Source organism: Lathamus discolor, chromosome 19, assembly GCF_037157495.1.
Source record: "Lathamus discolor isolate bLatDis1 chromosome 19, bLatDis1.hap1, whole genome shotgun sequence".
In the NCBI taxonomy this organism is placed as follows: domain Eukaryota; kingdom Metazoa; phylum Chordata; class Aves; order Psittaciformes; family Psittacidae; genus Lathamus; species Lathamus discolor.
In genome coordinates this window covers 515,423-535,607 of record NC_088902.1, presented here as the reverse complement: position 1 = coordinate 535,607, position 20,185 = coordinate 515,423, and the positions used below count along the sequence as shown (strand labels likewise).

At 51.8% G+C, this 20,185-nt stretch overlaps 1 protein-coding gene across 16 annotated transcripts in view; it reads right to left on the bottom strand.

Annotated features, from left to right (window-relative positions):
- The window catches only part of NFASC (neurofascin), an 80,805-nt gene that overhangs the window by 3,431 nt on the left and 57,189 nt on the right, over positions 1-20,185 (bottom strand). For 8 of the 16 annotated variants that reach the window (XM_065698495.1, XM_065698493.1, XM_065698498.1 and 5 more), the window contains 2 exons: positions 5,367-5,498; positions 4,758-4,827 (listed from right to left, as the gene is read on the bottom strand). In XM_065698495.1, coding sequence (XP_065554567.1) covers positions 4,758-4,827; positions 5,367-5,498 — 202 coding nt within the window. Of the gene's footprint in view, positions 1-4,757; positions 4,828-5,366; positions 5,499-9,840; positions 10,221-12,032; positions 12,150-14,284; positions 14,504-20,185 lie in introns of those variants that run through there. The other 8 variants (XM_065698491.1, XM_065698490.1, XM_065698496.1 and 5 more) reach the window with 3 other exon arrangements.

Here is a 20,185-nt window from a genome sequence, read left to right as displayed (position 1 = left end):
GGGAGGGGGCATGTATAGGATGCCAAGTTCTGTGCAGCTTCCAAAACTCATGGGAATTTACCTTTCCAAGCTTATTTCTGAGCATTTAAAGCTTGTTTGCTCAATTCTTTCTCCTTTTCTCTTTTTCACTCAAAAGATTAAGCCAGGTCACTGTAAAATAAATAGTCTGACCCACAGAAATAATCCCCAACCCTTTAAATAAACCCTTTTACTGAAGAAAAAGGGCAAAGCTGTTTTCTCTCTGGAGGCCAAAGGCTGGTATCTCATCAATCCAGATAACGTTGTGTGGAGGATGAGTGGGTTGCTATATATAAAAGGTAATTTTCATATCAACTCGTCCTTACTTCATCTTTGACCTTGGGGCCAGCATGCAAATTGTGTGTTATTCCTCGGGGTATCACACGTGTACCTTGCATTCGTCCTCCCGCCTCCATCCCTGACTCTCTATTGGGGTTGGTTTAGTTCTGGACTCCCCAGCGTGGCTCTCGACTCTGCTCCTTCATTTCCCTTAAACCCAGTGCAAGTGCAGGGCTTTGATTGCAGCCTTCGGTAGTCGCTGCCCACACAAAGGTGTTTGCTTCCCACAAAGGCACGAGAAGCACTTTGCTTGGGCCAGGGAGCAAACCCCTCTTTAGTGGCGAAGGCATTAAGTCTCTCTCATGCCATTTAATTAATGGCATCAGCTCTGTACAGTGGGGGAGGAATTTGGTATCCCACAGTACAGCACGCAGCTTTCTCCTGTATTTCCTTCTATCAGCACTTTGTGAATTACAGCAATATTACAAAACCCAGTATTTGAGGCCTTGTGTTAACTTGGCATCACAATAAACCGTAACTTGTTAGCTTGGAAAGCAGCTTCTTTTATGGGGGTGAGGAGGAAGAGAGTTCAGCCTGCAAGCAGGACTGCCAGGTAGGAAGCCGAATAAATGCCAAGTAGAGAGTGGCAAAACCCAGCTCCCTTCATCTGCAAACCTTTCCCAAGGTTTGGGCTTTGGTGAAAGCTGAATCTAGAGCCAGATTTTCCCTAAGGCGGGGTTCGCTTGTGCCTTTCTTGCACATACCCTTGGTTTTACCTCTCTCTGTTAGTGTTTATCCTGTTAGTGCATTAGAAGGGTGAAGCAGATAGGCATCAGCAGCTTGATGCATTATAACCCTGTTAAGATTGGGGGGGGGGGGGGTTGATGTGTGTGTTAGAGCACCAGAGCACCCAGATGAAAACCATGTGGGAAACATCGTCCTGAGCTGAATAAATCACTGCGGGGGGAGGCTTGAGCCAGGGCTGAGACCAAGAGCGGGCAGATTGTTTAGGGTCTAAAGGCTTTTGGCTTGTGTCCCTTGCCACCATCCTCTGGGTGTCTGGCATCAGGATGAGTGCACCAAGGGCATCATCTCCAGGTCCAGCTCCGCCAGGAGGGATGAGCTGCTCGAGCATGTGGCTGGGGGTGCCCAGCATATCCCAAGCAAAGGTGCGTCACTGGACATGGGGGTACCCTCTGATGCCAGCAGGAGTTGGAGGGATCTTGTTTAATGTGTTAGGTGGAGGCACGTACATGGGAATGGGGAGGGGGAGGTAATAGTTCCAGCTCTAAAGAAATAAATAGCTCGAAGGAAGGAATATAAAGAAAAAGCTAAATGTGCCGGACTTCTGGCAGCACGTGGTCCTACCTTTCAAGAGACCTTCATGGTCCATGTGGATAGACCAGGTGAAAAGGAGAAGAAAGAATGGGAATAAAACAGAGAGAAGCAGAAAGAGCCTGATCAGAGAGAGGTATGATGAGGTCTGCATTTACAGGGGCAGTGCTACAAACCAAACCGTCTGCATTCCTCATGGAGCTGATTGCCTCGTTATACCAAATGGAGCCGGTTTAATTGAGCCTCAGTGGCTTCCCCTGGAAAGCTGGTGCTGAGCAGCAGTGGGTGGTGCAGGTGGGCTCTTCACAAAGGGCTTGTGGTTGAAGTCCATTAGCAAGTGGCTGGGGACCGGGATGTGCAGCGGGACAAGGGCCAAGTGAGGGGGTTGCTCAGTTTCCCCTCCAGTCTTGTGCTGGGTTTCCTTGCTATCGCCATGCACGAGTCTCGTGTTATCTATGGACAGCCTCCACCTCCCCTGGCTGCTTCACCAGACCTCTCCTCACATGGGTGGCTCCACGTCCTCCTGTCTCGATGCCTGCTGAGATGGTCCATTTGGGACAAGCTGGCACTGCCTCCACCATGTAACCTGTGCCATGGGTTATCCTGCATCTGAACTGGAGCCCAGAAGCTAAAACCACTCAAGTTTCCCTTCCCATTGGCCAGGGTTTCCAACTGACTCCCCCATGAGCAGCTTAAACATTTGGTATAATGAGGCACAGTCACTGGCACAGAACATTGGCCAAGGATAATGGTTTCCTGCTTTGCAAACAAGCTTCTCAGCTTAGCCTCTGCTCAGGAAAACCATTATTCTGTTAGTGGAACAGGAAGATGTGACAGTATCTCTTAATTATAGGCTGCAGAGATTTGAAAGTTGCATGCACGGGGCATTAAGGATGTGAGATATGATGAGAGCGTATCAGACATGCTATGTGGAGGTGGGGAGGGAAACCAATGAAGAATTCATGTCAGCTCAATTCCTGTCCTTGCTTGAAATACTAATTGCTACCTTCCTTGAGCCTAACGTCACAATCAGGTTGAATCTCAGTCAGCCAACAGGGTTTCATCTCGGTCCTTCAGGGTCACCTTCCTTTCTGCCTCCCATTACTTCTCCCATGAAACCTGTTGTTCCTGAGAAGGATGGGGCAAAGCTCATGGGTGGCTGGGGGCTGGTTTTGGTTGTTCTTGCTTGACATCTATGGGATGGCGTGATTGGAAATGCAGGAGCGTCTTGGAGCTTTCTTGTTGCCCTTCCAATGACCTCTGCCTTCAGCTTGCAAACTTTGGGAATGGCGCTGTCAATGGAAGTCTGAGCTTCAGCCAAGCAGAAGCTGCTGTGTGCTGGGATGGGGGATTTACCCCATTCCTTCCCACCGCCTGGGAGGCAGTGCCCTTGGATGGTGCCTGGGCAGTTAACGCAGCACTGGGGACTGTCTCAATGCTGGCAGCCATGCCAGGAGCTTGGTTTTAATTCTATGCAAGGCAAGCGGTCCCCATGATGCAACTGCCTTGGGAATGGTGCAGGGAGGAGGTCTGGCCTGCAGCCACCTCAGCGGGCTCTGGAGCAGCAGGTCTCTGAAATCAGTGCGTACTGCAGGAGCTCGGCTGCGGAGACCTTGTCGGAGGTGCAGGGGATGGGGCTGAGCCCACAGGGCTGGGTGTGAGCACCTCCTGGGTGAGGAGAGCTTCCAGGTTCGCTACGTGGCGTTTGCACCATCCCACACGTCTGGGCACCGAGAGCATCCCTGCCATGGCTCAGCGCATGAAGGGAACTCGGCTGCCCAGAGAAGCTGTGGCTGCCCCGTCCCTGGCAGTGCTCAAGGCCAGGTTGGACACAGGGGCTTGGAGCAAGCTGCTCCAGTGGAAGGGGTCCCTGCCCGGGGCAGGGGTTGGAGCTGGAGGAGCTTTAAGGTCCCTCCCACACAAACCAGGCCGGGATCCTATGAACCTATTCTGGTTCCTGCTGTGGTGCATTTGTCCTCTGCCTCGTGCCAGCAGAAGCCTGGGGAGCTTTGGGCTCGCGACATCCTTTGGAGGAAAAACATTGCTACTGCAATGGAGTTACTGTGATCCTAACAACATCAATGTGATCGTTCTGAGGGCTGCTGTTCTTCCACCTCCATTTATGTGCTGCATGCAGGCAGATGCATTCCTTTTGCTTTCTCTAAAGCCTTTGGTGGTACATGAGTGTCTTGCTGAATTGTAAATAAGCTCTTCCCATCTTTGCTACCTCCATTTGTAACGCTGGAGGTATCAGTAATGATGGAGGCTTTAATGAACCCGTTTTGAAGGCAGGAGAGAAATTCCTGCTGCCTGAAAGGGCTTTGGATCCAGCTCACATGGAAAGCGGAATTTTAATTCTCTAAAGGAAAGCAAAGCCCAGTTCAGGGCTCAAAGGGCAAGCTGGGTGGAAGCAGTACACCCCCTCTTCTATCAAGTGTGGGCAAGCCAATGAGACCTGACACCTTACCTGCTCCTTGGGGCAGCCACCCCCAGCAGCGGGGCTGTGAGTGCTGCATTGCACAGGAGCAGGCATGGGAGAGCCTTGTCCCTTCCTGATGTATCCCGGGAGTTTTCCTGGAGCAGAGATGGGCACTGCTGCTGCTCTGGGTGAAACTGAAGTGGTTTTAGCAGACCCTTGCAGGGCTGGGGTTTGCCTGGCGACCTGACAGAAAAGCATTGACTGGGATGCAGGCAGGCCCCTGAATCAGTGCTCAGAATGCTTTTAGGGCTCATCCGCTGATCCAAACGCAGCTTTTCTCTCTGGAGACTCTCTTACGGGTAAGAGAGAGGCTGAGCTACAGGGTGATAGACCTGGAACATCCTGAGGCTGCTGCAGAGTTGATGTGTTTTGTGTGTGTTAGGAGTGACACTGAGCTGTGCCCCAGGTACCTGCTACCAGAGCCCCAGCTCCCTGCCTGGACTGGTCCTCCCAGGCAGCGGTAGGGATAGGAGGAGGCTCTCACAGCATCCTCACAGCCTGGTTCCTCTTCCAGGGTTTTAGGCAAGGAGATGTTGCCTTTGGTAGAGGGCTTGCAGAGGGAAGGAGGCAGGAGGAGGTGAGGGCTGTGATGGCTGGGAGTGGGGCTGATGGGGAGCCGTGGGGACACATGCCAATGGGAGCATACCTGTAGTCGAACGACCCGTCTTCTACATTCTTGTCTTCAGGATTGAGATGCTCGTCTTTATTGTCTCGTACTGGAACGAAGCACATCAGCAATGTTCACGTTAAAAAGCTGTGCAGGAGGTAAAAGCTTTATGGGACTGTAACAGCAGCTGGTGTTGAGGCTGTGAGAAACCTGAAGGGTGAGGTACAGCTTCTCATTGCCTGGTAAAACCCCAGTGCCAGGAAGGGCTTGCAAAGGGTGTTGCTGTGTAGTGGCCCCAGGGCTCAGATAGCGAGTGAGGATGTGAATTCCCTTAAGCCTTATCTTTGCTTTGCAAAACTTCAACGAGATTTTGGCCTGAAAAGGTCCTTTTCTAGATGAGGGCAAGAGAATCTGCAGAGTTAGAGGCTGAGTTGAGCATCGCAGGAGGATCCAGCTCTGCAGCACTGAGCCCTCACCAGAGCCTTAATGAACTGCAACGCTTCCCACTAATAAGAGTTCCCACTACAGAGAAAGCAAAGCCCTTGTAATCACAAGCATCCATCCGGGAGCAAGCCAGTTTGATTAGCGCCCAGCAGCCTGGAGATGTTTAAACCATGAGCACAAAGGATTGCCATGCAAGGCTCTTACCTGGGTATTTCCCACCTCTGCTCCTTTTAATGAAGCAGACGATCAGCAGGATAAGGACCAGGAGAGCGATGGCGCACATCAGCCCGATGAACCAGCCCTGCGTGGCGATGTCCACGTGGTTCTTGGTGTAAGCTGGGAGGAAAATGGAAAGGGAAAATAACCAAACCCATAAGGGACAGGCCAGAAGGACAGAGGGGATTGTAAGACACAGTCCACTGGTTTAGACATTATCTGTAGCGCTGCATTGGTGTGTGTCTGTGTGTATTGCCCAGGTTATCTGAGGCTGTGGCACAGGGATCTGGCTTTTTGTTTCCTTTTGTGGCATTAGATCAGCTCAACGTTTTAGCAGGAGCTACAAAGAGCAAAGGGTCACAACGTAAAGTAAAACCTAGCACAGACCAGAGAGAAAGGGACATTGCAAATAATGGCAAAAGAAGCTGGGTAACAGATCTGATCTTTCATTTGCTGTGTCTGAAAACAGCCCTGAAAGTACCAAGGTCTAAAAGAGATGTGCTGAGCAGATCCATGCCCTGGCGTCCAGTGGGGCTGAGGAGCACCCCTGGGTCCAGAGGGCTGGGAATAACTGGCATTGTTGCCCATGCAGGGGTCACGGAGGTGATGGGCAGTGACTCTGCTGCCGCCCCACCGGGGTCCTGCTGCTTTTGGGTGGTCTCCGGTGGGGGGAAAAGAGAGGAGTGGGGAGGCCCACCAAGGCTTGGCCAAAGGATGAGTTGGGGCACGGTGGGAGCAGCTCATTGAGGAATGACAGCTGGGTCCTGGGTAGTGAGAGGTGTTCTGCTCACACTGAGAGCTCTGTTCTCCTCGGGCAAGCTCTATAGCACTGCTCCCAGCACCCTCGTGAGGCTATTGCATGCTAATATGGTTCATACCAAGCAAGGAGGTGTCCTGTGCCCCAGCCACCAGCCTGGCTCCTAACGCCCGTGTCCTCCCTCACGTACTCTGACTTCTTGGTTGCAGCTCCCATACACGGTCACACAGACAAATCTGTGTCCTATAAATAGCAGCAAGCTGCCATGTTCTGGCTCTCATTGACATGCACTTCTTATTCAGCAAGACACAGAGCAGAGGAGAAAATAACCTTCAGCGCAGCAGGGGGGCTAAATTTAACCAGGCTGCAGTGCAAACAGAGATGGGTATTCCTGGCAGGAGCACGGGAGAGCCGAGCTGGATGGGACTGAGTTGGGATTTAGCAGGGTTTTGCCTGAAACGGGCCAGGCTGATGCAGTGAACATCCTCGTTGGTGCCCGTGTGACAAAACCCAGGATGGTGCTTCCAAAGCAAATATCAAAGAGAACCCTCCTTTAACCTGTTCTGAATGAAAGGTTCTTGTAAGAGACAACAGCTTTGAAACCGGGTTGAGTTGGTTCAGCTCCTAACCCACACCATCTCGGGGCTCTAAGCATGTACTTGTTCCATGCAGATTGAATCCAAGAGAAGAGGTGCTTTCCTTAGGATGAAATCTAAGCAGGTGACTGCAGCCAAACTGTGACAAGGAAAATCAGATGGAAGAGGAGAATGACCAGAAAGAGTTCTGTTTCCTAAAGAAATGATCTTAGATCCTGAGCCCTGTGAGCAGCACTGAGCTCCTGCCTCCCATTGCCTTGGCTCCCTCCTGCTTCCCTTCCCTCTAATGCTGCCACATTTAATATTTACCTTCAGTACAACCTGAGCTACAAGGTCCTCAAAGATGCGCTTCTAATGGAGACAATGAGATTAGGGCAGTGGAGCTGAGAACTGGATTCAATTAGCTGAGTGCTTGGGGAGGGAAGGGGAAGGAAAGCTTTACTGGGGAGCTTTGAAATGGAAAACGATTGTATTGGTGCTCCTGGTGGGATGGGGTTCCTACAGAAACCCCCGCTAAGGAGGAATAAGGGGGTCCTCAGAGTATGAGATGCCAGAGAAGGGGGTTTGTGCCACCATGCAGCTTGGGTTTTACAGGGAGGGAGGGTTTTGGGTACCGAGGGGATCCTGCAGTAGGATCATGGCACTGCCTAGCACCAAGGGAGAGGGATAACTGCCATCCTTCCCAGAAAAGCAACACATGACGACAAGCTGATAGTGCCAGCAATCGTGTGCTGTGTAAACGAGTGACTGTCATTGCAGCGTTGGGAAAGGGGAGATTAAATCTGCGGCTGTCGGAGAGGGTGTTCTGATTTGCTTTCACACAAGGCCAGCGTCAAGGGGAAGTAGTGGCAAGCAGCTGCGTGATCCAACAGGGATTGATTGGAAATGCAACTGCAGTGGCTTTATTTATAATGAACTAGAATCCTGTGGCAGAAGACATGGTACCTAACGCTCCCTGTGTGTGTGCCAATAGCAAACCTGAGTCTTCCACCAACAGAGAGCAGCAGCATTTTTGTCTTCCTTTGTCAAGCAGGCCACTAAGTGTGTGAAGTCTCACACGATCCTCTTCCCCGTGTCTGTACACGCTGGGGAGTTTTAGTTCTTTAAATACAGAGCTCTTTGTATTAAGCTGTGTTTTTACAAGGGGCTGTAGGGATAGGACAAGGGGGAATGGCTTTAAACCAACAAGAGGGGAGATTCAGGTTAGATAATAGGAAGAAGTTCTTCCTTGAAGTGCTCAAGGCCAGGCTGGACACGGGCTTGGAGCAAGCTGCTCCAGTGGAAGGGGTCCCTGCCCGGGGCAGGGGCTGGAGCTGGAGGAGCTTTAAGGTCCCTTCCAACCCGAACCAGGCTGGGATTAAGTGGTAGAATTCTATGGTTGTAGTTCTGACGTGTCCTTTCCTGCTGGAAAGAGCCCTGGTTCCTGAGCTCTCCATCAGAGGCAGAGTCCCAGGGCCGTGCCCTGCAGCCACAGTGCGGGTGAGGTTTCTTACCCGCCCTCAACCTGCAGGACCCTTTGGCGAATCTATTTGCGAAACGTGAAACCCAAACGCACAAACCCCGAACGCTGCTGCTGTTGCGTCAGAAGCGTTCCTGATGGTTTATGGTTGTCAGCAGGGACCACACGCTTGTGTCAGCAGGATCCAGCCAGCGGCAAAATGGATCTGCAGCGTTTATGCATGCAGGGATGGGGACAGCTCTGCATCCCGCCGTGATAGGGCTCGGGTCACCCATCTGCCTCTATCACAGGGATGAAAGTGGCCCCATCCTTTAGTCTCAATGATAATATCTGTAGGAACCCCTCAATTACAGAAAATAGATATGCCAAGACTGCCAGCATCCATCAGCCAAGGATATTGCTTCCCCCCTCTCTGTCTAATGCTTCCCTGTCCTTGCTGTCTTGTGCAGGGGCTCTGTCCTCTACCTCCCACATCCCAAAGTGGGTGAAAAGCAGGGGAGAAAAGACAAAAGGCGGGTCCGGGTTGGGAAATACTCATCCAGGAACACACATTGCATGGTATGAATGGGGGCTCTGGAGCTGGTAGCGATTTGAGGCAGGGGAGGGTCCAGAAGCAAGAAACCAAATTGGGGATGCAACCCTGGAGCTGTTTTGGAGAGAGACTGAGTTGCAAATCAGCTCTTAGTGCCTGTGTTTGGAATGGTCACATCAGACCTCAGGGGCAGGACAGAGCCAAGGTCAGCACTTGCAGGTTGTTTCCCAGTGTTGGGCAGCATTAGCCATGCAGAAACACCAGCGGTTGCCATCTGTCCCTGCATCATCTTAGCACATCAGGGAATTAATCAGCAGTGCTACGGCTTGCCAAAGTTTTGGACATCAAATAAGATGTGCATAGGGAATGCGGGGGGAGCTGCAGCCCCTCCAGCACTCCCTTGCTGTGCATTGCGTTTCCCTTTTGCACTTCTCAGCAGAGAGACTTAATCAGTGCTTGAGCTTTCCATTACACGGCTGGACGTGAGCAAGATAATTGCAGGTCTTTGGAAATCACAGCCTCCCTCTGCCACGTCTCTCAGTGCGGGCTGCTCAGCGGCGCTTGCTGCTTGGTTTCTCAGCTTTGGGAGGACGTTGTGCACAGATTCCTACAGCAAAGCCCCGGCTGAACACAGGGGAAGTTTTGATTTACTGAAATCATCGAGTGTGAACGGTGAAGGTTGATAGATGCATAAAGCTCAGTACAGAACCCCTGGAAGGCAATAAGGGGCTTTCTCGGGCATTCGGTGGGCAGGGTGCGAAGCCCATCACTAGAAAGCTGTAAAAATCACTCAGGTGCTAAACCCGGAAATTGCTTGTGCAATTAAATGTGAAGTTGCCAGAGGAAAGGTACCTGGAGGATGGGAAGCCCAAGTTATACTCGACTAGGACTGAGGCGGTCTGCAAACACGCTGTTCTCCCTCCCGGTCCTGCCCCTCGCCTCTGTCCCATCACCAGGCTCTCCCCTCCTGCCCCTCTGCCGTAACCTGGAGCCAGCCACGTGCACGTTCTCCAGGGTCAAAGCACCACCATCACCATGAGTAGCAACGCGTGTGTGGAAGTGCAGACGCAGTGGCAGGGCTTCAAGCAGAGCCGCTGGCGACAGGCGTTCTCCCCCCTCCTTCAAAGGGATCCCCATCCCCTCCTGGGGCTCTCCACCTCCGTGCAACCTCCTGGTGATGCTGGGGTGGCTCTTTCATAAAGGCAGAGATGGGGAGGGGGCTGCTGGGGGTTGGATGAGGGCTGTTCCATGCAGTCATGGTCAAACCACCTCCCGCCACCAGGCGAATGACGTTGGTGGTGATGGATGTGACATGCCTCGGAAGCGCTGAAGCCCGTCTCACCTGAGCTGGTGGTAAAGGTTATGTACGAGTGTTCGCTGGGGCTAGACCATATGGGGAACACCCACAGCTTGTACATCATTCCCGGCGTCAGATTCGCCAGCTGCACAGAGGAAGGGGTCTGAGCTTTAACAGGGATAGATTTCTCTGTGTTGTTACCTGAGAAACAGAAACCGCACATCAAACCCAGCCGCAGGAGGCGCGGAGATTCCCGTGTTGACACTGCAGGCAACGCATTACACTGTCCCTGGCCACTGAGCAGCAATAACCCAGCTGGGTGGGCAAGGAGCTGTTAACGGCTTTGTGATCATTACTCACTGAGAAGAGAAGGAGCTCAGCGAGGCAGGAATATGGAGTGGGCTTTGCTGCATCCCTGCTTGCCGTACTGGGAAGACAGATCGGTCTCTCCTTGCTTTTAAACCCTGATGGAGCCTTTATCTGCCCAGCCTCAGGTCCTGGATAGTTGGGAATCTATCTCAAAATACGGCCTTTGCCTGGTCCTGCTCAGCTGGCTGGAGATGCTGCAGGACTCAGTAAAGGAGCCAGTTCTTGTGCTTTTGGGAGTGGGACCTGGGCACTGGTTTTGCTGGTAGCTTAAGGAGACTTTGAATGAGCTAGAGATTGGGCTAGCCATGCTGTGGGACTGCTCAGCCCTGCTAGCAGGCTGTTGCTTTTGGGGGCAAGAGGAGCTGAGCCCTTCAGCTCATGGGGTGGTTGCTCCTAGGCTCTATCCAGGGATGAGCTGCTCCTTGCACTGTGTCAGGAATCATTTGCTGATGAGTTTAATGCTGAGCATTAACGCACTGAGTTCTAAGCGAGCTGGAAGTGGGGCTTTGGTCTGTGGCTCTGGGGGTGCGCACCTCCCGTGCTGTGGGGAAGGAGAAGGGAGGCTTTGGGGCAGGAAACGTGTTGCCTGCTTTAAGTGACACTAGAAAGGGCTGGAATGTCCTGGATTTCCTCCCTCTCATCCAGATCCTGGTAAGGGTATCCTAATCCACTGCTGCTGTAGCCCATCCTGATCGCAGACCCAGCTCTGGGAAGGCATCGCCCCGTACTTTGTGCTTCCCAGTGATGGGGAAGACCCAGGGCTGGCGGCGGGTGCTTTGGGAGCTTGGATACTTGGCATTTGGGGCTTGGGAAGCTGATGTGGATCCTGAAGTTGGGAGGGCTGAGCATTACCCAGCCTGTGCTGCTACCAAAGCCCTGCAGGCTGCAGAGCAAGGCCAGGCACTGGCTGTGTGTTAGAAACTCCTTCAAGGAGAAATCAAGGTCATCTTTAAGTGATCTTGTAAATGGCCAGAAGTGGTTTGCTCTCAATGATTACACCTCCTTGGTTCATAAATGCTGATTTAAGACTGGCCTACTAAATAATGTGAGGGCTGAAATGGCTGGGAAATAAAGTCAGAGATAAGCAGTAGTCGTAACTGCCTATCTATAAAACCCCCCCAACAACCAACCAACAACATGTAAACATCTTTCTAAGCAAGTACTAAAAGCAGAGATACCAGCTTTGATCCACACTAAGGATGTAGCCTTACAATGTTAAGAGACAATGATATCCGATACGACGGGAGGTTTGGGGTCATAGAGGATTCTGCCAACTCCAGGTTCAAGAAGCCGATTTTCAAAGCCATTGCAAACTGCTCTCCAATTTAGATAGATTTCACTTGTTTAAAGGTTTGTCTTCATTCATACTTGTATGTATTTATATTTTCAGGCTCTTTAGGGTGTGACCACATACAGCCCTCTCCTGTGGCAGTCAGTGCGAGGAGAGGGAATCATTTGTAGGTCACCAGGATTAGCTCTGGTGCCCTCTCGACAGCCAAGACCATGACCTGCCTTCCCTTTCCCATCCTCTGCATGGGCACAGAGCATCATTCCACACCCTCATCAAGGCTGCAACCACGGGAGCTGGCAGGATCTCTACTGGCGTCGCCACCCTGTAGAGTCCCCACGCGATCTGATGCTTACTGGTGATATACTTAACCACAAAGTCAGTTCCTGCAGAGTAATTGTGGCTCCAGGTGATGTTTGCCCAGTTACTATTAGCCATAGCTCTTATGTCCCATATGGACGATCCATTGGTGGCTGGTGGACAGGTTAGAAGAGGAGTTAGTATTTTGGATTATACATGAATGAGACCCCATCTAGCATCTGGTGTTGGTAAAACCTTACAGTCATGCCTGATGTTAATGCTTTGGTCTTAACCTACAAGTTAAGTACGTAAGGATATAATTGTTCTTCCCAAGATCCTTCACTTTAAACCTTTGGGGGAGGTTTGGTAGCAGAAGCTCATTGCGTGTTGGTGTTTAAATCCAACTGCCCTCAGCTCATCTTTGGAGTCTGGAGGCTCCTGTGGCACATCCCTGAGGATTTCGGTCTGCAGGGAAATCTCTTGACTAAACTCATGTCCAAACGGACACGTGCATGAGTGCACACGGACTCTCTGCCACAACGGAGGAGGAAAGACTGGGAGAGAACATTGTCGTGTTACTGGGTCTAGAGACAGCCAGTGGGGCAATGAAGTCACTCGTTTCTGATTTTGAAGTTAAGGATTGTCGACGTTGCTTTGGAGAGCGGATGAACTTCGTTTCTAGTCACTAGAGCTAATGCGCTGGTTTAGTGTGTGTGTGAGTGGCACCAGATAGGTCGCACCTTGCTTTTATGGCTGTTCTTATTTACTTCAGGGTGCAGCTGAGGTTTTGGGCTGACAAAACACAGATCAATAACTGCAGTCCCCGGTGCTGTGGCTTTTAGGGCATCCTAGCTTGGGAACATGACCTAGAATCCCTCTTGCAATCACAACCTGTGCTGCCACGCGCTTGCCCTGTCTGCCCGCATTACAGCTCAGCCTCTTCCCCTGTGTCCCCAGGGTGGTTGGGGACACGGGTGGCTCCTCTTGCAGCTCCTCTTGCGCTCTCCCTGCTCTGCAGCAGCGTGCACCTCACCACTGGCTTGCCTGTTAGCAATGCTTCCCCACGTGGTCACTGCATGGCGACTGTGTCGTGGGAGCAGTCACCGGGACCTCATCTCTAGTGGTGAAGCTCCTCTGTCTGTCTTCCACCAGTTTTTAAGGCGGTTTTGCTGTGGTTCAGGGCCTGGGGAATGGTTTCACTGGCTGGGGAGGTGCCAAATTCATGTTTCTTGGGTCGGGGCTACACCGGAATGAGCACAGAGCAGGAAATGTGCCTCTGAGTTGCAGAGCATCAAGTGGAGGCAGGACCTCTCAGCACATGGTTTTGGTGGGGTTTTAACCGTCCTGAGCTAATCTGATGCAAGAATGTAAAGAAACGGGACTGAACTGCTTGAATAATCCAATTCCTGAGTTAAATGGGTGTCAACTTTAATCCTCGTTATTGCTACTCTCTCCTTTCCCTTGTAATGAAGAGTCACAAAGGTTTCTGTACCTTTTGCACCTCTGAGTGTATCCTGTCCAGCCATGCAGCTGTATTCTTTCAACTGCATTCCCCTTTTCCTGCTAGCTTGAGTTATTTCTGACTAGCCTGAGTATAACTGCCCATAATTATTTAGTAAGTGTAGATCGCATTATAGCAGCGTTTTCAAACCAAGGCTCAGTGAGATACAGCTCTCTGCATCCCCTATCAGTAAAACAGATCGTGCGGGATATGCCTTCACCAAAGCAGAGTCTGAGCATCCCGTCCCTAGCCGATTGCACAAGGAGTTTCTCTTGACCTCGTGCACACCTGCGTGCAGGAACTTCAGACTTCCCCAGCTCTCCCGAGGGCTATGCTTAGGTTCCATCACAAAGAGCAGGAGCATAAACCAAAAGATTCATATAAGTGATGACAGGTCTCTTAGCTAACAGTTGGTGGGCTAAATTTAAAGTGACATCTTCTATAATAGTAACAGAACCCCCTTTTAATGGCAGAAAGACATGAGATAATACTTTAGAGAGCTTTTGTAGGGTCTTACACTTCCTTCCCAAGCACTGATGCTAGTTCAGCACCACAGCACCCCAGGGAGAGCTGTGTTAACCCTGAGACTAGACCAGGAGGGTGGCACAGAGACCCCCAGGTTGCCAGGAGCCACTTGTGCACCTGAATTCCCAAGCCTGTGCCACCTCCATCTCCACACCAAGCCATTCCCAGAGTGTGGAATGCCTTAACTGTCCCCTGTGCCCATTATTAATCCTGGCTCTGGGCAGGATGCAGGGAAGGTCCCAGTAGGGTTAGAGGGGTTAGAGGAAAAGGAAAGCGCAGTACCCAACTCCTGCTTTGTGGTGGCTGCCGGAGCCCTCTCTGTAGCTGCTGTAGTGCTTGCGGCGATGGTGGCGGCTGTAGTGGTGGTGGTGGTGGTAGTTGTGTCGGTAGTGGTGGTAGTAGTGTCGGTAGTGGTGGTAGTAGTGTCGGTAGTAGTGGTAGTAGTTGGGGTGGTTGTAGTACTGGTTAGACCGACTGTAGTTGGAGGCACCCCAGTTGCAGCTGGGAGAGGGAAACACTGGCTTTTTAGAGGAGGTGATGGCACCTCGGGGCTCGCACTCGCCATCCCCAAGGCTGGACATGCGGCACGCGAGGGGAGCAGAGCAGCACAGAGCAGGGACAGGGGTGGGAGGCAGCGACAGCACTGGGAAACACGAGCCTGACCCGTTTGTCCCATCCCCATGCCCATGCGGAGCCGGCCACAGGCAGGGAATGATGCTGGGGAAAGAGGGGCTGTCCCTGCGCACCCTCCGCTTGGTCCCTTTCCCAGGGCTGAAGGACCTGCTTCTCTTCTGCCTTTGCTCTGCTGCCAGTGCTCCCCAATACCCTGGTCTTGAACAGAATGGAGGGATGGAAGGAGGGATGTGAAGGGTGTCTGGGGCAGGCACAGGACAGGCTGTCCTTGCTCCAGTATCCCCCAGCACATTGCTGGCACTGAGAGCACTCAGAGCTCCCTGCAATAAGAAATAGGATTTATCTCTTAAGAAAACATAATAATCCCTTTTGTCGCGGGCCGGGCCTGCCGCAATCCCATTAATTCAGCAGCCTCTGGACTACACCTCCAGCATTTTTTTGAGCTGCCAGTTCAGCCTGCAGCTTCTCAGCCCTTCCCTTCCTGGCTCGCCTCATCCTGCAGCCTGCGACGGAGCAGCCCGAGCGTTAAGGTGGAATTTTGCTCGTTGGTGAGTGATGGATGGTACTTTGCCATCCCCACCTCTCACAATTTACATTTGAATTAGGATAAAGGGATTGATGCATCCTGAACTGGCCAAGGGGAAAGTCTGAGCAGCTTGTTTTCTAAACAGCCCCCATCCACACCTCACCTGTGCTGAGCAAAGGGCTCAATGTGCACTTTGTGGGGTCAAGGGGGTCCTGACCACCACCAAAGCAAACTGCAATGGCTTGGGTCTGAGAATGCAGCTGAAATGCTGCTTGAACTACCTGAGGTAAATGAGCAGAGATTTACCCTGCGATGCTTGCGTTCAGTTATATTTACTTTGACTGTAGATCGAGGGATTACAAATCCCCGTTAGCCAAATGAACCCAGCTATCGGAAATATCACCCACGAACACAAATAGCCCCAGGAAAGCACTTTAAAAGGTCTCCAAGAATGAAACCAGGGCTTGCTTTCCCGCCAGTGAGAGCCAAGCCCTGAAACCTCAGCTCCCGCAGAGATCCAGCAGCAGCAGAGCAGAGCAGTAGGTCACTCAGCCCATCTCTACGCGTACCAGCACGTCCCAAACCCACCAGCCCACCCCAAGGTGTGCCCCACGCAGCATCCAGCCAGCCTCATGCAGCAGTGCAGCCACCCAAAGAGAGCACCCGCCTTGCACGGCCAGGCAAGGGGCTGGGGACACGGAGGGGACTTGTTTCCATGGGAAATGGCACGGCTTTGTCCTCAGGGGTTTGCGCCTTTCCAGCTCATCACTGGATGGGCTTTAAGGGCCCTTCCAACACAAACCAGTTTGGGATTCTGTGGTCTCCATCACCTGGCTCCTGATGAAGGCCTTTGCTGTGCCCTGGGTTTATAAGTTACAAAAGGCTTTCTTGTGTTGAGAATAGTGCTATCCATCTTTGCTGATTCACAGAGGTTAAGAGATTGGTGTCACCAGGTTAATGCCACCATTACCCTGATTAAGCTGCAGCTCCTCTATAGGTTTGCAATGGACACAAACAGCATCGTGGACACTGGTTATTAGCTATTGCAGTCTCAGCATTGCCCTTGTGAATGCCTGGCTCCCCTTTAAGGAAAATAAGACTGAAGAAGGCACAAAGTAACTTGCTGAAGGGCAGGAGCTGGTGGGAAACCTTGTACAAGCCCCCCCTCCAGCTCCCAGGCCTGTCTCTGCATCATGCATCTCCCTTTGAGGACTGTCTGCATCGCCTAGCACTGCTGTAATGGCTTTAGCAGAAGAAGAGCTTCAGCTTTAATGCTCCTCTAGCCTTTAGATGGGAAGAGATTATCTGGGATAAGGCAAAGCTTTGCTGTCTCTCGTATAGGGCACCATCTTTATGTAGTACATGCAGATATACACACACAGGTGAATCTGCAGTGCCAAGACCCTCCTGGATGCTGCATTGACCCGTTCAGCATCAGGCTGTGCCGTGCTGCTCAGCTCTGGCTGGCAGGATTTGCCCAAACCACCCCAGCACTAATGGAAACAATTGCTGAGAGCAGGGATATCACAATATAACAGGAATAATGATGCCAGCTCACTGCTGAGCAGGTCCCTGCGTGAGATCAAGGAGGGGGTGATGGCACTGGGGGTAAAAATGGTCCCGGAAGGACAAGGAGCAGGGAAAAAGTGGGATGGGGGGAGTCTGGGAAGCAACAGTTCAGAGAGGGGAGGATGCTGCAGGATGGAGGAAGGTGACTTTAGAGCCGGGCAGGGCTCCCGCAGCCATGGGGGGATTTAGGCTTAAGCTGCCCCGGGATTCAAAGCTACAGCCTCATTTGTGTTTCAATGTGAAATGTATGCGGGGGAGAAGCTCAGCTGGGAGATTTGGGGGAGAGAAGATAAGGGGCATTTTCTAGGCTTTGAAATCCAGCCCCTAATGAGAGCCGGTTCCAGCCTGGGAGGAGATGAAGGAGGCCTTTGACAGAGATCAGAGCGCTCTGGCGTCCCCCAAAGAAAAGGGCCCCCGCCATGGGGAGCCTCAGCCCTTCCCTGGGGTGCTGGGGTCTCCCCTCGCTGCCCACCCTGCCGGGGCTCGTTTCGGAACCACAGATCCCTGCTCCCAGCAGCACGGGGGGGACAGGATGGGCGGCCAGGCACTGCCAGCACTGCAGTGAAACCCAGCCCGCACTCATCCTCCTACACAAGCGGCTGCAATTCTTCATCAGGTTGGCAGGTCTGAGCCTTGCAGGGCACCGTTGCTAACGCGGGGCTCTGGTGAGAGCTCTGGCAGCATTTGCCTCAAGTTTAAATACAGGACTGAGCCTTCCGGTACCTAAAGGGGCTACAAGAAACCTGGGGAGGGGCTTGGGACAAGGGCCTGTGGGGACAGGACAAGAGGAATGGCTTCAACCTGCCCGAGGGGAGGTGGAGATGAGCTCTTAGGCAGAAGCTCTTCCCTCTGGAATTGTACTGTTTGTGTGATGGGGGGAAAACAGTCTCCCCTCTCTGAAATCAGGAGGGGGTGAAGAGGAGGGACCTTGCCCCTTTCCCAAATGCTGGAAACAGGCTTGAAATCACCCCACTACACCCAGCATCCCCAGAGGAAAAGCCAGCACCAGCAGTTTCCCTTCTCTTGCTCCCACTGTAGCCAGGCTACATTCCTGGAACCATCTCAAGGAGCATCCAGTCATTAGGAGGCCCCATCTTTGCTAAGATGCTTTTTCTGCCTGCAAGATGCATTATTACCCTCTCAGGTACTGGAGACCGCAGAGCAGAGGAGATGGGTGGCTGTAATGGACCAGGGAGGCAGCGCTCTGCCTGCAGCAATTAATAGGCTAAGTAATGAGGGAGATGCTTGCAGCAGGAGGGCTGAGCTCCTTGCTGCAGCCTGGCTCCTCTGGCCAGGTAAAAGGAGCCCAAAAAGCTGTGTGGAATAAAACCTGAGTGGAAGACTCCTAAAAGCAAAAAAGGGGGGATTGAAAGTGGGGCTCGAGTCCTGCTCCAGCGTTGCAGGGAGAGGTTGCATGGGGTTTGGTGCAAGATACAGGAAACTCCACACAGCCATATGTCTCTTTAATTATTTAAAGGTGCTTTTAATGTGTTGTTGGGCTGTAGGAAGAGCTTTCCCTTGGGTGTGTCTACAAAATAATTAGGCTTGGAGAAATGGGATGAATTTTTCATGGGTTTTGATCAGCAGCCAAAGTCATTCGCAGAGATTTTCCTGTTGTTTCTTCCCGCCCCCTCCCAGCTTTTAACAACAGAAGGAAATTGTGAAGTCTTTACCCTAAAGTGTCCCAAATCTGATGATAGCTCTAAGAAAGTCAAGAATAGAAAGGAGCAATTGAGCAGCCTCTGAAAGAGAGGGGTCAGCAGTTCTCGCTGTTCCGCTGCCGTTTCTAAAATGAACAATAGGATCTTTCTCCTCCAGTTCCTAATTATGGAGGGACAAGAAGGGAACAGAGAAAAGTCCATCTTTTTTCCTTGAAGTCTAAGACCAACGATCGCTATAGTCTCTCATGAAGTTTTTCCATACCCATGGGTAATCTAGGATCCAGTTTTGATTTTTTCTCACCCATACCCTAAGTGAGAGCCCTTTTTAGAGGACCCCTCTTTTCCTTCATCACCTCTCCCTTTGCCCAGGTTTGGCTTCGGAAAAGATAAAGCCTCTCCTACAGGAAAGTCCTTGCACTTCACTTTGATTTCATCAGGCTGGTCCAGTTTCTCATAGACATCCAAAGCCACTCTGACCCTGTCTATGTGAGGTTACTCCTGAGACAAAGGCCTTGTTCTCATTCTTAGTGCCAGCAGCCCATGGCAAAGAGCGTTTTCCTGCAGTTTAAGACAACTTTCGCTGTGAATCCAGAAAGATCCACAAAAATCTAGGTCACTGAGCAGGGAGGGATGCTCCGAGGAAGGTCAGGCAGTGTTTCACTTGAACCCTGTCCTTGTGGGGAGGAGAAACAGCCTCTTGGGACGAGCAGCTCTCACAGCTAAGGAGATGAGACCCTGCTCAGGAGCGGGACAAAGACGTGTGCTGGGTCTCACCATGGCTCACACTGCCTTGAGTCCTCTTGCTGGAGCCCAGCACGGTGAGGAGCAGTGAACACGGCTGAGTTAGCACTCCATGACTTACTACTCCAGCAGGACTTCTTCCAGCTCTGGCCTATCTTTGCTCCTTATTATTCCTCCTACCAGAAGGTAAAATACAAGGGGAGCAGTGGGCTTTGTCATTGAATTATCCTTTAAATGGCAAATAATTCACCTAGCTTCCAGTGGTGGAAGAAATTGAAATGAGATGAGGCTGGAAGGATAAAGAGATCGCGTTGCATTTTCCGGATTCAGCAATAGAAAGGTACTTTAGAAGGTGATCCTGATCCACAAAGAAAAGCTGGATTCTTGCGGATAAGCTAAACTCTGGCTGAAGTAGGAGCTATAGCAGCAAAAGGGCCATCCTAGACTCCAAGGACAGCGATCCTCTAGGCTAAGAGGTGACGTCTATGCGCAGTTTCCCACCACCCAAAGCAGACCAATCTGTTACCCCCTTTATTTCTTTTTAGGAAGAGGAAAAATACAGCAAGAAAAAGATTGGGATCTATTCAGCAAGGAAAAGGAAATGCAAAATCATAGTGGGTAGAGAGACATCACTGCAACAAAATAAAAGGAGGAGAAACGCCTATGAGGTAGGAAAGCAAAACCTGTGGGTGCAGAGAGCAGGTCCTGCACTTGCATCACTTGGGGAGAGCCTTCCCTAAGAAGCTGTTCCTCTGTGGGAAGCCCCAGGGCTGTGTCCAGCCAAGGCAAAGCAGGACCTCTTACAGAGCCCTTGGTGCGGGGCCAGCGAGTGCTGATGCTCCAGACCAAAACGCGCATTTAGGGCACGTTTTGGTCACGGGGCTCAAAGGGTCCCTGCTCCTGAGACACTGGCTCAAAGGTGGTGTTGGAGGTGGGGGGGGAAAGTCCCATCTGCAGCTTTTGTAAGAGGTGGGCGCCCTTCGGGCAACCAGCAGCTCTGCTTTGGGTTTTGCAGGGTTGACACTGGGTGAAAGTGGGGGTTTGGGGTTCCTT